General features: G+C 45.7%; 1 protein-coding gene across 1 annotated transcript in view; it reads right to left on the bottom strand.

Moving 5' to 3' along the window:
• Nucleotides 1–12040, bottom strand: part of PRKAR1B (protein kinase cAMP-dependent type I regulatory subunit beta) — a 2827796-nt gene that overhangs the window by 2279464 nt on the left and 536292 nt on the right. Inside the window, exon 2 of the mRNA XM_069647235.1 lies at nucleotides 8751–8935. Coding sequence (XP_069503336.1) covers nucleotides 8751–8933 — 183 coding nt within the window. The 5' untranslated portion in view covers nucleotides 8934–8935. The remainder of the gene's footprint in view (nucleotides 1–8750; nucleotides 8936–12040) is intronic.

Genomic DNA, 12040 nt, shown 5'->3' with positions numbered 1-12040 from the left:
GTATTTACCCTTTCTAAGTTGTCCAGTATTTCCATCATGGTATCAGCGTTACTGTCTTTTTTTAGGCTTTTGTGGATAGATCCTCTTGCATTTTCCCCATCGCTGCATGGATCGCTTCAGTTCCACTTTGTTGCCGTCTGAAATCCTCGGCCAATATCTTCTTTGAGTGTGGCCATGCAAGCAACAAGTATGCCTCTCCTGAGATCAGTATCCATTTAATAAAGCTGGGCATGCAGTACATTTCAACACGTTAACTGCTAACATGTAGGGCCCGGCCATGAAGCAGCCCAAAATTGCCTAATCATATTGCGCCGCCGTGCCACCTCCTTCTCCAATCATGCCTTTCAGCAGAGGGAACATAAAGACATCTCCACTTTAGCTTTCTCTGCACGTCAATGCTTAAGGGCACCATGGGAGCCGTAATACCTCAGAACATGAGGAGCCCATATCTACTGCGCCAGCATCTAATCATGGGAAAGAGCATCTGACGCGCCACCCACGGGATCTCCACACTCACTCATAGACCATAAGAGACGCATAACACAAAGAGGTATGGTGCTGCCATTTTGCAGGACCCACTGGAACTCTTCACCTTTCATCAACCCACACAACAACAGCTAGGCCAGTGCTTGTGTCTCATCACCCCACTGTGACGAATGCTGAGATATTGTCACTTCTCTCCGAGGGGGTGTGCCTTCTCATGAGGTCAGGGAGGTGAGGCCGCTACCAGATAGTCCCCCTTGTGGCGGTACTCAGCAGGAGGATCTCATTGGGGGAAGAGTTCCCCAATGGGGACAGGAGAGAACCACTCTGTAGAATGCAGTATTCCAACCCTCCACCCACACCCAATCCACCTCCAAAACCCACAAACCTTAGTACCATATCCCAGGCATCCATATGTGTGTTTGTAGGGCTGGAATCCTAACTCCTACTGAGATGAAGAAGAGTATGGGCTACCCAGATAAGACATACTTAATAAGTACTGGGGCGAGGTGGAGGTGCGGAACGATGAAGAGCGCGAGTGGCCACTGCAGAGCAGAGGAAGCCTGAAGTGGGGAGCAGAACCCAAGATTGGGCAGAGCTTGCCAGAACAAGTACAGAAGGGACGAGCGTTACAGGGCCGGATGTTGGGAACCAAGCAGGGTTGTGGAAAAAGAGCGAGGACATCAGAGGCAAGAGTCCTCAGTACAGGGGCCAGAAGAGAAGCCCACACATAACTAAAGATACTAGGGGTAATACTGGGACCTCCAACCAGAAAAGGAGAAGCCAAGAGAAAGATCAAAGTTATCCGTCCTAGTGGTCAAGCTTCAGAAGTCATCTTTTCCATGACAATACGTTGCAGGTTAGTGAACCAAGTTTGTCCAACGAAGGGAGAAAGAATCAGAAGGACTTGGTAACTCATCTTCTTCAGGACAGTACCTGGCAGGATAGTGAACTAGGTCTGTCCATCGCATTGCAGAGAGATACATGTCTGGGACCCACACCAAAAAGGTGTCAAGAGAGAGCAACCCTCTTACTTGTCACAATGTTTGGAAAGACAGAAAACCAAATGAGCCATACTGGGGAAACATGGGTCAAGAACCATACTTGTGCATGAACTGTTGGGAAAGCAAGAAATTGAAGGGGGTCATTCTCCCTGGTGTTTGTGGGTTGCGAATTGACTGTGAAACCAAGATACCAGGTCATTCTCTAGGTAGTGCTAAATTTGTTGAAAAGGGCAGAGAAGCATGGGGAAGTGAGTCATTCCCCAAGGTTGTGGAAACAAGGCCACCGTCAAGAGAAGGGAGTCATTCTCTTGACCACTCAGAAAGTTGAACATGGAAACCTTAAACCAGGGGAAGGGAGTCATCCCCCCTGGTTTTGTATGTGAAACAGTAAAGCCAGAAGGAACGAAACCAAGAAACCAGGGCAAGGGAGTCATTCCCCCTGGAGTGAAGAAACAGAACTTTCTGATGCACAGTGTTATAATTTATTTAATGTGATATAGTGTTACAAAGGAAAACCTTACACATATAAACAAAACACCAATACATTTTTGACATATATAAAAAATAATCATAATATATACATTAGGCCTCATTACGACCCAGGCGGTAAGTTACCGCCTGGGTCGTACCTTTACCACCATGGCGTAAACCACGTTTACGCCATGGTGGTTGGCGGACTTACCGCCCCATTCCGAGGTCGGCGGGGGGGTAAGTCCCCAATCCCCATTTACCCTTCCCCATTCCCATTTTTGCCCCATAGGGCATAATGGGAGTGGGGAAGGCGTTAATTACGCCACCGTAAATTACGGTGGCGTAATTAACAACATGGTCCCTTAGCGCCATGGATTTTAACACCTGCTAAAAGCAGGTGTTAAATCCGCCATGGCGCTAAGGGACCTCGCAATCAGGCGGTAAGGGTCGGCGCTGTTTACGCCGCCGTAAACCCCTTACCGCCTGGGTCCTAATGAGGCCCAATGCATTAAAAGCTTTTGATTTTAAAACATAAACCTAACCTAACCTAAACATGATAAAATCAAAATATCGGAAAACAATACATACTCGCAAGAATAGCATACAATCCATGAGGTCTGTGTAATAAACAATTTACTATGCAATTTCTTATTATTCAATGGTATAATCAAGATGGATATCACACTATGGCCCTCATTACAACACCGGCGCTAAACCATGGCGCTATTAGCACCATGGTTGGTGCCGGTGTTGTAACGGGTCTGCCAGGGTTCAATGGGGAATTACCACCCCATTCCAAGGTTGGCGGGGTGGTAATTCCCCATTGAACCATGGCCCTTCCCCATTCCCATTCTCGTCCCCCATAGGGCTCTATGGGAATGGGGAAGGCACTAAGTACGGTACCGCAAATTGCGGTACCGTACTTAGCACCAAGGTCCCTTTGCGGGTCCCTACTTTAACGGCTGGTGAAGACCAGCCGTTAAGGTCGGGTCCCGCAAAGGGACCTCGTAATCAGGCGCTAATGGGTTAACGGCGCCGCAGCCTTTTACGGCGCCGTTAACCCATTAGCGCCAGGGTCGTAATGGGGCCCTATATCCTCATTTTATCAATTGTCCCCCAAGAACTTGTGTCTAAACTCATGATATGTCTAAAGAGTTTAAGTATCTACACTCCAATGCTTTTCAGCCACGGCCCATACCCTAAATATGGACACGAGCATGCTTAAATTGCTTGTATTAATGCATTGGTACCAACATGTAGAATCTTTAATCAACTCCAATAGACGGACAAATCAGCTCAAGTGACTTGGATAGATTTTTTCCATAATGGGACATTCAGTTAGAACATGTTTCGCCGTCTCAATAACAGCTCTATTCAGACATATACGGCAATAACGCTCCTCTTTATAAACCGTACGCTCCACACCAACCACAGACAGGACTGGCAAATGATTGATTCTTAGTAATAAGATAAATCTTCTGAGCGTAAGTGCAGGACACAAATTCAGATACCTTTGCAGTCTCTTAAACGTATATAATACATTAGAGATGAATTTAGAACTTTTCAGTTTACTCAAGTGAACAAAATGTTTGTGCCAATCCCAAAAGTCCATGCATTTACCTAAAATAAACTTCATAGTGGTAAAGTTATCACCCCATTTGGGGGTCGAACCATATCCTTAAAAAGGATATCCATACTTTTCTTCAAACAAGACTTCTCTTTTTCCTTACGCACATCCTCCCCCATTCTAGCCAATAAAAGATTGGTTGGGGCATTGAGCATCTTAACATATAATTCAGCTCTTTTCTTCAACACCAAGGATCTTAGTGAAAGGATGCCGACTTCCAATATGATAATAGCTATAGGCACACATGAAGCAAGCCCTAATAGGTTCCTCCAGAACCTTCCTTCTACTAATTGCAGCCACTTCAGCTCAATCAATAACAGAGATTCTAGCCCATAGATCACAGTCAGCACCCAACACTGTATATAGAGATGGCGAGCACCTCATAATGAATACCTGCTTCTTTTACTGGTAAATTGACATATTTACGCAGTCAATTGGGCCGCCCTCCTCCTTAGTATCTGTATAAAGTTTTGGTATCCTCCACAGGCATGGCATTGAACACCAAGATACTTATATAAGGGAGTGTACGGAATCTCCAAGGCCCGGGCAGAGACGTGGTCTGGCAAACTTTTTGCCAGTAAATAACATCAATAAAGTTTTATCCCCGTTAATGATCAAACCATTAGTGTCTGCGTACGCCATAATGCTTCAGCAGATCTCTGGATACCGCTAAAGGTATGGTTGAGGATGACTAAATCGTCTGCATACCCCAACACGGGGCAATGGGTTGTACCAACTTTAGGGGGGCAGGTATCCACTGCATCAAAAGAGACACAGAGATCCGATACAAATAGATTATATAACAAGGGGGCAGTAACGCACCCGTTTTACTCCACAGTTTTGATTAATGGACTCAGTCATCGTTCCCTGTGCATCAAATCTTAAACAGACCGAAGCAACATATACAATTTCCACCACAGATGCTTCCTACACACTGTATCAAATGCGGCTTTAAAATCAATGTATAAAGCATACAGTGGGGGATTATTAGGCTGAAGCACTCTGGTGCTAAGATTGTCCATAATTAACAAATTGTGGACGGTCGAATAGCCAGATCTAAAACTGCTCTGGAATCTGTCCAGTATTCCTTCATGATCAGCCCAGGTTTGTAACTCCTGGAGGAGCAATGAGGCAAATAATTTTTCAGTGCAATCAAGCATGGAAAGTAGTCTATAATTGCCCGTGTCTTTCTTAATTTCTCTTTTGTACACCAGGACCAGAATTGCTGTCTGCCATGAACTAGGGATCTTACCTTCTGTAAGCACTTTGTCAAACAATATTTTAAGTAAACAGGTCCAAAAATATGAATTACTTTTAAGGACCACGTTAGCTAACCCATTAGGGCCAGGTGCCCTAGATGATTACAGGTTCTTAATTTTTAGTTCAAGGTCTTCAACTCTTACAGCAAAAGGAGGACAGACAGACTTAAAATCAGTCTCAAACTTCTCCAAGGGACAATCAGGAGCAATACGTTCAGAGTGTTATAGGATTGGCAGGCCTTTATTTAGGAAGAATTGGAACCAGGGGAAGGTAGTCATTCCCCCTACTTAAAAATTTGCCACCAGAACTGTGCCACCCAGTCCAAGAGAAGGGAGTCCTTTTCCTGGACCAAGAACATTGATGCCACCTTCTAGTTTAGTTATAAGTGTTAGGGACAGAATTAGAGATTTGGATACAGGACGATGGTGTCTATAGCAATCACCATGCCACCTGTGTGTCAGTCTCCTCCTTCTGCACCCTTGCAGCACTCAGCCTCCCTTGATTAGGAATCTCATTAACTAGCCTGCTGTGACAGCGGGGTGAGGAGACACCATCAGAACTGTGGAGCTATGTGGGCATCTTGGATGCAGTCATCCAGGACCCCCTCGCTGAACAAAAATGTATCACCTTTCGGAACTGAGCATGCACCCTGGAGCTCCCATCAAGACAGTAATGGCTGCAAAAGGCTTATTGAGTAGTACAGGTTGCTGCCTTGAAAATAGGGTCAGAGGAGACAAGTATTTAAATGGTGGCCTAAGCAGTTTTTTCCCTGAACCAGTGGGCATGATATTTCTTAAGGGGAGTCAAGCCTTGAATAGAATAACTGCAGAATATCGACAATTAACCACCTAGTGATGATGGCTTTAGAAGCTTGAGAACATTTCTTAGGACCTCTAAAAGGTAACGGAGTGCAAGGACTTGATATCTTTAGTCCTGTGAACAGGGAGCCCTTCTCACATCTAGGCAAGGAAGGACTCTTTCCGCATAAAAGTTAGGGTTCTGGATAAACAAAAAGAGAGAGATCACCTGATTCAATGGAATTCTGAGATTACCTTAGGGACGGAGGAAGGGGGAGTATGCAGCACCACTTCATCTTAACCAAACACAATGACTGGTTCACCAGCAAAAAGAGCCTGGATCTTTCCAATTAGTCTTGCAGAAGTGATAGCCACCAGAAAGGCACCTTGTGATCGGCTTTAATGGTTTATGGCAGACAGTCAAAACTACATTGAGTTGCCATGAGGATGGACATCCTGCCTCGGGGGAAGAGATGACACAAGCAGTTAAAGTGGCACTTGAGGACCCAGTTGGCTTCTGAAAAGGAAGTTTGGTCTATAGGTCTTGCACGACTATCTAAATACCGGACAAAGTAAAATCTGATATGAAGGACAGATCATTATCTAAGGAGTCATAGGTGGTGGGGGGGAGGCCTTGTACTTCTCCAAGCACAGGTCACAGAAACATCTCCACTTGCTCTTTTATTTAGAGCTGGCCAGGGAATGAACTGGGCCGGAACAATGCTGTGCTCTGGCAAAAAATGTCTTGCCAGAGCACCTTTCCGTGTAGAGCTGAGGCCCAATCCTTGCTTGCTGCCTGGTTGATGTGCATGTTGTCAGCCGACAAGCCAAAATGAACTAATGAAGATTGTGCAGGCACCAGGCTGCCTAGCATATCGATTGTGCAAAGGAAGCAAAATTTGACCTCCACTTTACAACAACAGGTCCAGCCAGTCTTGTAGACAGAGTCATGCACAAGTTCATGAGATCAGAAAAATAAAATCTAGCTAGCTACCAATGAGTTATTAGAATCAACAACCAGTTGCTTAGGGTCAGAAGTGTCCAATGAATTAAGGGAAGGGAGGGAAACGAGAAGACACACATTCCCTTTCACGTGAATTTCTGGAAGCATCCCCCAGCGAATCCGGAACCTGGCCTTACCTCGACGAATAAGGAGATAATTTCCTGTAATGAGTGGCAAATAGTCTATGTGGGGAGAGGCACAAGAGAGAACTCCTCCTGTCTCACATCTTGGTTCAGTTCTCCCTTGTGGTTTGTGGACATTAGGCAGCACAGAGTGATTACTTTGTTGTTTTCAAAGCTGGAGATGGAAGCATCGATGAACTTCCCGCTCCCATGTCTCTACTGCCTGCAGGGTCAAGGCTTTTGACCTCATATTCCCCTGCTTGGATTGCAAAGCATTGATGTCAAGTTATCCCTCTGAATTTAAACAGTCTTGCTTCTGATGATGGGTAAAAGTGTCTTACGGGCTAGAAAAACCGCACTGAACTTCAGGACATTGATGTGATCATGCGATCTTGGCTGGAGAAAAGATGAAGATATGAAGGTGGCACAGAGTGGCACCCTACTGCAGCAAGGAGGAGTCTGTTGTGATTATCAACTCAGGAAGCAGATTTGCAAATAGCATCATGACCAACAGTTTGAGTTTGTCCAGCCCGGACCACCACATCAAGTCAGACACATTGAGAGCCCATCCCTTGTGTAAATTGACCATCAGCCTCTCAAAAAGAGCTGGGACCTTCCCATTTTAAAAATGTGCTCAGGGGTCTCAAGGGCACAGGAAGACATAATGCCCACGAGGCCCTGAACCACCAGGCTGTCGATGAGAATCACCAGAGGAAGATGAGCATGTGGCCAGAATGTGTCTCACACTCTCAATTATGGGGAAGACCCGGGTGCAGGTTGTGTTCCAGCAGAAGTCAATAAAGGTCCAGTCTTGAAAGGCGATCAAGGAAGTCTTACCCAGATTCACTGAGCTACCCAGGCCGCAAAGAAGATCTAGCAAGATTTGAAGATGTTTCCTGAACTCCTGCTGGATCTGAGCCCTCACCAGCCAGTCATGCCCGGAGCGCCCCTTGCAGGCTCGGTGGACTGAGGTTTTGCCAACAGAAAGAGCTACTTGCCATTAAAGTACTAATCTTCTTTTTATTTAGCTCTTTTTGGGCCAGTGAAAGGCATCCATATTGTATCTGCGTCTCCTACTTAAACATGTGTATAATGTCTTTGTGTTTCCCTTCTCACCATCCCTGCCCAGTAGTCCTCGTTCTTTGTGTTCATGTCATCTGAGCTTGTGCCACACGTATCTTCAGTGCCTGCGTGGGCAGCTGATGGTGTGGGTCTAAGGGCCTGCACCATAGAGGTTTGTTTTCTCTTAACTTTGTCATAATTGACATGAAACCTATTTACTGTCATCAAGGCTTTGATTGCTTTACTGTGCCCACAGTCCCCCTGTAATAGTCCACCCTATCAAACATAAGGACTACCACTTTATCCTAGACCTCTTTAGTGAATGTGGTTGCATGAAGCCACACCCACCTATAAAGGTCTACTCATAGAGCAACAATCCTGGAAGACGTGTCAACATAATGGGACGTTGCTTCTAAGAGGTCCTGGGTAATACCCATGGCATTTGCCAAGTGGTGAATGTTTATTATTTATTAATGTAGTAATAACATTAAACATTTAATAAATTAAAGTTTTCTTTGACATTCTGCATGAAGTACTTTATAATAACATATAATGTATTTGACATAGACAAACTAAAACATAAATGTGTTATTTATTTTAATGGCACAGCTGGTGGTAAGCGTTGATGTAAAATATAACACTGTATGATGAATATAAAACCCCTATTTTTATTTTAAAAACTGCCTTTAATAACTAATGTTATCGCGATAAATGCCAAAAGCCTGCCTTGTGCAAAGTTTGATGGGTTGGGGGAGGAGGGCAGAAGGTTAAGAGGACACCCACTTTCTGAAAATGTTTGTATCATTGCAACACGTTCCACCTGCAATAAGTTTAATAAAATAGAGTTACAAAAAAAAAAACTCTCTTTAAGTTGACAGAATAAATTGACATTATGAAATAAAGAACTATAAAATGACTGACCTTTTCTAGTTTCTCAAAATGTTCTTTAAGGAATTTCATAGGGCGTTCTGGTTTTGCTATGCAAAGGTTTACAATGCATTCTTTCAAGATATGTTGTATACTGTATTTCTGAACGTATATTTCACATCCTTTCAAGCTCTCATCTTCTTCAGCTGTGGAGGAGGAGTTGGAAGAAGTAGCCATGTCTGTGTAAGGAGAATAAGGTTGGCATGATCAGAAAACGTTTCCACTGTTACTTCAGCATGGTGTGTACAATTAGGTATTGGCTAATTTAAACATCAATTTTAAATTCGCTCTGTTACATATAATTTAAGGACAGATCTTGTGTGCTCTTGAACATTTCACACGTTTCACTTTTGAACATGCTTCTTCAGCATTTGTTTCATCAATAATATTTCGATTTTTTTCCATTGCATTTTTCATGCTCGGGTTGTTCTCTCGCCCTCATCTTAGATACCCGAAGAAGCATGTGAAAATGTAAAACCCGTTTTCTGTTGATGTAAATGCAGAATTTGAAACACATATTTAGCGTAAAGTATTTATTTCTGATATATAACGGAGACTACCAAATAACTAAGGGAAATGCGCTTAAACACAAGTGATTTGTACTACTAAAGCTTTTTTTTCTGCCTACCTTATCAAAAGAATGTAATATTTATTATTGTCACTAGCACATTGTGAACTTCTTGTACTCTAATGTTACGGGCTGAATTTCAATCACTACTTTGTAACTGAAATGGGAACATAGTCACTTGTAGGCCACGTTCAAACCTAACAGATGAGGAGACGCAAGTAATTTGTCACAGGGAACTGATAATATCGAATGTGAAAGTTGATTTCAACATAAACATGACAACGTTTCATCAGTTAAATAAGAACACAGAAAGGTAGACAATAGTTGTAATCATGGTAGGGGGAAGAACAGTTATTGGGCCTGATTCATGGAACGTGTCCCTATGGGATTGCGCCATTATAAAGCACTTCCATGAATCAGGCCCATTACCTGTCTATGACTCTTCCTCTTCATAGTCCTAAAATTGTTGAGGACTATTCGCTCAGTCTCCTCTTCCAATAGATCTTATGTTTTTGTCTGTCCGAAGATGGCATGCAAGAATTGGAATACATCATCTGCACGAAAAAGTTAATGCGATTTTTGGGGGATTTCCATGTCAGACGCTTTGCCCATTAAATGCGCTTCTCGCAGTGCTTCTAGCATGTGCCAGGAATCAAAGAAATGGTCACCCCTGCTCTTTTTTCATGATGAATCATCACTACACCCCCCTCCGTGCCCCCTAGCAATGCATTATAAATGTATTTGTATGCACCAAGACTTACATTTCGGTGCACTTAATAGTGCGACCAGGCCCGTGCCGCCAGCCAGATCCTCCAGCAATCCTGCTTTATTTACCAACCTGTGAGAGCCAAAACTGCGTTACCAACGCGGGAAACACTGCTGCACAGCTTTATCCGACTCCGGACTGAAATCGGAGCCGATATCCCCAGATACGAAGCCTGAAAGAAGCGGACCCACAAGGCGTACAACTAACAAAATGGCCGCTGCACACGGAGGCTGAGCGGAGGGCGCCGCACGCCTGCGTAGGATCCATCCTGAGAGGAAGAGAAGAAGCACACCAACAACGAGACGGCGAGCGGAGAGTCGCGGTTACGGACCCTGGTGTGGACGGTGGAGCCTGGGGACCGCTGCCGTCGCCTGTTCCCTATCCGTGTGTCGCGCGACCCAGCGGGTGCTTCCCGCCTATGCATACGGCTTGGGGCGGGCGGTCTCCCTCCCCCGTTATGAGACGGCAATAAGGAGCTGAGTAGCCCTAATAGTGGGCGCTCCGAATCCAAAGTCAGTGGCCTGTGCCTTAAAGGGCATGAACAGTCTGGCTGACACTACCTCCGAGACGGCACGAGAGGCGAGGATCCGCCACAGTTCGGCCCGTGGACGGGTCCACGATGCCATCAAGCCACCGGGATCTGCAAAGGAGTTACGGGCGCTCTGCTCCGCGTAGAGCGCCTGCTGGACCCACAGAGCGACACCTGCTCACTTGCCTGCCTGCGCGGGTTGAACAACACAGCGGTAAGGAGGGGGAGGGGTGTTGGAACCAGTGTGGGAGAATCCCGGTCGGTTCCCCCATGGAACACTACAACCCCTGGGGCCCCACTGCATATACTAAAGACTTTATGTGAATACCACAAACTATATGGAAGCAAAATAAGCCACTTGAGGTGGCTGACAGGGGTTGGGCTCCCCCCATTCCCCCGCACTGGTGACCAGGACAAGGGCTGGTGGGCATGTTCACCTGCAACACCTCCATTAACACGTATATACGGATATGCAGCAACATAAAGTGTATGAGTGATTAAAAGGAACAAATACTATGGCTCGCACTACTGCCAGACAAGCTTTATGAACTGCCCAATCCAACTGCAGTGCGCCACTGATGGGACCACACATACAGGCACAGCTCATCACTCCAAACGCGAGTTGTTACCGGGAGTGTGAACACGCTACAGCAAATCGAAACTGCCACGCCTTAGCAGAGGGACGTTTGACCGTACGCCACACGCACCGCGTGCACAGCACCACGACTACACGAGCAAGTCTTAGACCCCAACAGGCCCGCCATCACAGGCCACCAAAAACAGCTGGCATCACCAAAAGCAGCTGGCATCAGTCTGCAATCAAAGGGATAAGGGGAAAGAAGAACTGCAGAGTACTCGTGGGGCAAGTAAGGTAGCCACATCTAATAAGACGCACAAAAGCACATATCCCACACAGAGTCATAAGGTGGGTGGACACTCCCATCACAAGGTGGAGGCGAAATACGAAGGCTAATTCCAAACGGCCCCGCGCAGCCGCAGCCCTCGCTGCTCCAAAGCCCAGCGCAAATTGCCTCCAGGTCTCCAGAAAACTTTCACTTGCCTACTCCGTCACCACCTTCCCTTTCATGCACACAGAGCAAGTTCTCGAACATAACAAAACGAGTGGCAAAATGGGGAAAGACAAGCCCAGGAAAACCGCCACGCAAAGCAGAATAGAGCAATACGCAACTACGCCAATGTCTCGTTCCCCGGATAGGTCGACAGCAACGGTAACTGACTACACTGAAGACGACATCTCTCTCAGAGATGTGATGAGTGCCATAGCCAGCTCTAGAATATCAATGGAAAAGAAAATGGACAGTATCGGGGCTGACGTGTCCTTACTGCGACATGACCTACAAAAGCTCACCTCCCGGACCGGGGAGGCCGAAGTGCGCATCTCGGAGACTGAAGACAACCTA

The sequence above is a fragment of the Ambystoma mexicanum genome, chromosome 2q, assembly GCF_040938575.1.
Source record: "Ambystoma mexicanum isolate Mex_15411 chromosome 2q, UKY_AmexF1_1, whole genome shotgun sequence".
In the NCBI taxonomy this organism is placed as follows: domain Eukaryota; kingdom Metazoa; phylum Chordata; class Amphibia; order Caudata; family Ambystomatidae; genus Ambystoma; species Ambystoma mexicanum.
The sequence above is the reverse complement of the archived record's forward strand: the minus strand, read 5'-3'. Positions and strand labels throughout refer to the sequence as shown.